Source organism: Lytechinus variegatus, chromosome 4 (assembly GCF_018143015.1).
Source record: "Lytechinus variegatus isolate NC3 chromosome 4, Lvar_3.0, whole genome shotgun sequence".
Taxonomy (NCBI): domain Eukaryota; kingdom Metazoa; phylum Echinodermata; class Echinoidea; order Temnopleuroida; family Toxopneustidae; genus Lytechinus; species Lytechinus variegatus.
In genome coordinates this window covers 9,305,093-9,310,961 of record NC_054743.1, presented here as the reverse complement: position 1 = coordinate 9,310,961, position 5,869 = coordinate 9,305,093, and the positions used below count along the sequence as shown (strand labels likewise).

Below are 5,869 nucleotides of genomic sequence, written 5' to 3'. Positions count from 1 at the left end.
CAAAATCGGATAACAAATAATGAAGTTATTGAAGTTTAAAGCTTAGCAATATTTTGTGAAAACAGTCGTCATGAATATTCATTGGGTGGGCTGGTGATGCCACATCCCCACTTTCCGTATTCTTATGTTTTTACATAAAATCATATTTTTTTTAAATTTCATACTTGTGTGAATAAGTCTCCCTTATGATTAAATAAGTTGCAGCTATGAATATCTAATGCACTGAATCAGTTGTTAATCCAATTTTTCTAGTTCTTGGAGGAAAAAAATGAATAAACCTAATTTCATATAATAAAATACAAAAGAACAAGTGGGGATGTAACATCACAGCCCATTTAATGAATATTCATGACGACTGTTTTCACAAAATACTGCTAAACTTTAAAATTCAATAACTTTGTTATATCCGATTTTGATGAAATTTTCGGCATTTTGCTTAGTGAATTCTAGTACTCTATTTATCAGCCCAGATCATCCCTTTAAGTCCACTGGAAATCAGTGGACCAGTCATGGGGGTAACTGTAAATAAATAGAGTAGAATTCACTGAGCAAAATGGCGAAAATTTCATCAAAATCGGATAACAAAAAAAAACGAGGAGGCATAGGGAGAGATTTTTTGGCCAGTCAAGATTAATTAGTTATTATAAAAATGTTTCATTATATCCATCACTGTTCATTGTCCATCCGTAATATTGCATCATCGTTGGAACATTTTAAACAGTTGTAATTTTTATCAATATCAGTATTATCAGTGTACCATCCATTATCATTATCATCATTATTACATGCGGTATATTTCAAATGATCTCATGCTAGCATGATATACATACATACTATTTACATACGACCTTTTTATATGAACTTGCCCAGGGCACCTTGCTTTCCAAGTGCTTTATAATTTAAGAGGATGTATTACAGACATCACTGTAGAATCCTACAACTTCGAGGAAATCAATTTAACACCGAGTTATTAGGTCTATGGTAAAAATAAGTCATTATATTGTTTTGAATGAAGTCAAGTTTACTTTATTTTAATGGAAATCTCAGCATGTCAGTCATCAAGGAATCACTTTTCTCTGAAACGGCGGTTCAACTTATTTCCTCAAGTTATTAAACATTCAAATATTGGGTATGCTGATCTTACTGGTAAGATTAATGTACCTAGCCGATACCATTGACAAACATGATTAGTATCTGTAATGTATTCATTGTATGCATAACCCAATAATATCTATTGTACACACGAGACACCAGGGGCCCGTTGCAGAAAGAATTGCGTTTAAACGCAAGCCAAAGAATCAATCGCAAGTCCCAAATGCGCGCTGTTGATTGGTTGAAAATCAAGTTGCGAATGTTTTTAGAGTTGCGATTGATTGCAACTTTTTCTGCAACGGGCCCCAGGAACCGATAATCACCTCGATTCACACCCGGTTTCACAAACCGAACACGTTTCCTGATTCTTTCCCCCGGGTTCTTTCCACTGCTACAAAAAGGCAAATCAAATGTCTACTGTTTTTTCTACGAAGAACTAAAACAATTGGACTGACAACTGATTAAAGTGCATTAGTTATTTATTGCCGCAAATTGTTTCATCATGATGGAGACACATCATTAAACATGTATGAAAAAATGAATCAATTATGATTTTATGTACATAAAATCATAATTGATTCATTTTTTCATACATAAGAAAAGGGAAAGTAGGATACGACACCATCAGCCCACCTAATGAACATTCATGACAATGTGCATAACTGTTTTCAAAAAATATTTATAAACTTTAAAATTCAATAACTTCGTTATTTATTGTCCGATTTTGATGAAATTTTCAGCATTTTGCTTTGTGAATTTTACTCCTTTTATTTAGATATAAATATTTTCAGCGCGGATCATCTCTTTAAATGTTAAATTCATGGTTTTGTTGACATATCTTCTCATCATTTATAAACAAGATAACCAGATGCTTTTTAAACATGTTAAAAGTGGAGAACCAAAATTTAATGTTTTACGGTAAAAGTAATTTTGTTCCTAATTTAAAAAGAATGAAAAATTCTAAACCGCTTTTAATCAAGTTTATGTACATTTGGATAATGTAGATTGTGGCTCATATATTTTTATTTCCGAGACGTTGGTTTTATCAGTTGTTAAAAAATAATTCTACCTGCATGATTTTTAAAAGTAAATCTGAAACATATCAAAGAAGATGCAGATAATCAGTACAATGATTATCAAGTACGTGGAAACAAGAGATAGCTCACAAGAGCAATGATCACACCCTTAAAATTTCGTTGACTACAAAACAAAAACCCAGATGAAAATACTGTATGCAAACAGTTTCTGAGCGGATTAGAACAAACCATTAGCATGATAAGCTTTTTGTTCTTCACATTGAGAAAGGCTAACCTATATTTCATGCTGGTAGCACATTTCCGCAGCAGCACCTGACCAAAAAGGTGATTGGACGATGCTCGTTGTATTTTTTTTTTACTTTTATGACCGTACTACAAACAAAAGGCTGCATCAACCGATTTTTAAATCTGACACCATCATTATTCATCGCCTCGACGTTTCACTTGGAGTTACTATGGTTCACGCCCTGTTCCTAGGTAACATGTAGTCATCCGCGAAGCAGACGACAGCGTGTATCGATATAAAACCCCGATAGCCACCGATCATTCCACTACTTGGTCTCACCAGAACTCCTTGATTGTTTGGCCGTGAGAGTTCTCTCAACAATTTTCAAAATTTTCTCTTATATGAGCAGCTCTTGAATCACTGATACATCGAATAAGCCAAGATTTGCTTCGGAAAAAGGGAAAGAAGTGCTTTTGAATGAAAGAGTGAATGATTTTGGAGTAAAGCAAAATAAGTTGATGTTATCACTGCTTCGTCGTCAACTTGACACCACTTCTTAGAATAGATCCGTTTCATCGAAAAACCTCAAAATGGTAAGTAAAAGTTTCGTATCAAAATAATAAATTTATTGATCGATTTGAAATATTCATCGGGAGCAATGCTTTACCTACACAAAAGTAATGATTTTATCTGAATGAGCGACGATTTTATCTCAATGAGCTACATTGTACCTGTTTAAAACACATAACAATCGATAGAATTTAATGATTAGGATTAAATCGGTAAAATTATTTCTCCACAAAAGACCCTATAGAATTTGATAAAATATGTTAGATATGTATGTCACTAAAGATTATCTAAATCCTTAATTAGCGAAATATGTAAAGGGGGTCATTAATCGAACGAATTCGATTGTCAGTACTTAATGTTACTTTGAAACTTCTAATGAAATGCTTTGAGCTATTAACATATAGAAATGGTGATAGTTTATACACATTGTTCGCAGTTAAATTCGTAAAAACAATGATCTATCAGAAAAATGTAGAAATTAGGCATATAATTATGGATGACTGATATGATTTCTAGCAGAGGATGTGAAGAATGGAGACGAGTTTGCTTCCAATCATGGACTCCCGGTATGGACTACTGTCTAGGTCGTCATGATCGTGGGAAAGCGTATATAGAGAGAATTGAATGTTTCCTTGATCATTGGAAGATTGATTTTAAATCGATTTTCATCACATTCATTGATTTCCATTACTATTCTCACTCCTCTCTCGCCAATCACATACTTTTAGTAACGTATTGCAAAATCATATCGAATAATAGTATGTCAGCTTGTATAGTATCACCATGACAACGGCGGGCAATCGATAATCATTTGATATTTTTGAATTGAACTTCGGATTACTTTTCAAATCACGGCTTTTGCCCTAGACATTATTTGCATTTTAATGATTTTCTTGATAATGAAACGGTTGAATTTTGTTTAGACCTTGAGCTGTGATTACGCCGTTATTCTTAAGTGTGTATGAGAATTAAAGGTGCCAATCTACCTTCAAAAAATTAAATCAATAAGTCATCCGGGTAGAAAATGTAACTTCATTACCTTAACTCGAACAATCTGTTAACATGGTTAAGTTTAAGTTCAATGATTGAACAGACATGCATGTCCAGATAAAACATTCATATTCATTATTCTGTATAAGATGAATAATCTATATCATGTTTTCTTGCGCTGGACGAAAAATTAAGTAATACTGTATTCTCTCCTCTTCCTTTTCCTCCTCCTCCTTCTTCTTCTTCTCCTCCTTCTTCTTCTTCTTCTTTTTCTTCTTCTTTTTCTTCTTCTTCTTCTTCTCCTTCTTCTTCTTCTTCTTTTCCTTCTTCTTTTTCTTTTTCTTCTTCTTTTTCTTTTTCTTCTTCATCTTCTTCTTCCTCTTCTCTTTCGTTCTCTTCTTCATCATTTTCTTTTTTTCTCCTCTTTCTCATCCTCTTCGTATTATCTTCGTCTTCTTTCTCTCTGTCCACTCATTCATTTTTTTATAGCGTGAATGTCTATCCCTTCATCTCGGCCAAGCCGGAGTCCAGATGGGCAATGCTTGTTGGGAGTTGTTTTGTCTCGAGCACGGCATCCAGCCTGATGGTCAGATGCCCTCAGACAAGACCATCGGAGGTGGTGATGACTCCTTCAACACCTTCTTCAGTGAGACTGGAGCCGGCAAACATATACCAAGAGCAGTTTATGTGGATCTAGAGCCTACAGTCATTGGTAAGCGATTTTTTAAAATCATGATCCGATTTTTGTTTAAATGTAATACATTTCTAATTCATTATTATCCTTATTATAATAATTCTAAATCAGACTTGTTAGAATGGCTAGAGTGAAAGTTAGTTTGGTTTTAACAATTTATCTAACAAGAATCTTACAACTGCTGTACAGATGGGGTGGTGGCTTGGGGTACCACCCCACCCCCTTCATCACCAAGTTCCATGACCGAGCAAGAAAAGGAAGAAGAAAAAAAGGAAATGGAAAAAGGGGTAAAATATCACATCATTTTCTGGATATTATGTAAAAACTTGTCATGAACTTAGATTCTCATTTTGAATATTTAGAAAAACAAATTGGGTCGTTCACCATCTCGTGACTATAAGAAATCCCCCATCAGCCACGACATGATCTCTGATTATTTTTTTACGAATCACACAAGAAATTACTTAGAAAAAAAAACAGTCTGATATTAGTAAAAATGAATAAGTGAAATCACCTGACCCTATCTTCTAATTTTCAAATATTTATTATTCAGATTGAGTTTTCCACCGACTATATCACCCTCAACAATTGTTCTTATTTTAATATTTCCCCCTCTGTTCTCTCTTTCTTCCATTGATAATTGCTTAATATTGTCTCCTTATGATTCTATTCCTCCCAGACTCACTCACACATCTTTTTCCGTTCACTGTTTTTTATTATAAAAAATACATATTTTTATATGGTTAATTCGGGGGTGAGATTGAATTCAGAGTGTTCACGGTTTCAGCATCAACAGCAAATAAATCAACAACATATAATAAAAAAAACACCAAACGAAATTTGTTCCCAGATCATAATATTGGTGGTGTGTCATGAATGGTGTAATTCAAAGCGAAAATGAGGGTCGATACAACATCTATATATTCTACCTGAAAGCATAATGGAATGAGAGAAAAGAGGAGTAAAAATCGATTGTTATGACCAGTGAAAAGGGCATGAGTGGTAGCGTAAATCTAGTCCAGTTTAGCGCGGTTTAGTGCTAAAGGCAGCTGAAAAGGGCGGAAATGCCCCGCTTGTAATAGCCGAACCTGAATAATAACGATCAGTGTATAAGCAGGCCTATATGAATGAAACTGAACCTCAATGGTGTTGATATATATGCACTCTTGGAGATAAAAAATGGGGGAAAACATATTAATGTCATACATTCACTGTTCATTTGTTTTTAGTGAAGGACGCTCAATATCGTTGTGTACTATG

At 34.1% G+C, this 5,869-nt stretch overlaps 1 protein-coding gene across 1 annotated transcript in view; it reads left to right on the top strand.

Moving 5' to 3' along the window:
- The first annotated feature begins 2,528 nt into the window (after nt 1-2,528).
- Nucleotides 2,529-5,869, top strand: part of LOC121413322 (tubulin alpha-3 chain-like) — a 13,023-nt gene continuing 9,682 nt past the window's right edge. The window contains exons 1-2 of the mRNA XM_041606105.1: nt 2,529-2,948; nt 4,405-4,627. Of these exons, the coding sequence (XP_041462039.1) occupies nt 2,946-2,948; nt 4,405-4,627 (226 nt within the window). The 5' untranslated portion in view covers nt 2,529-2,945. The remainder of the gene's footprint in view (nt 2,949-4,404; nt 4,628-5,869) is intronic.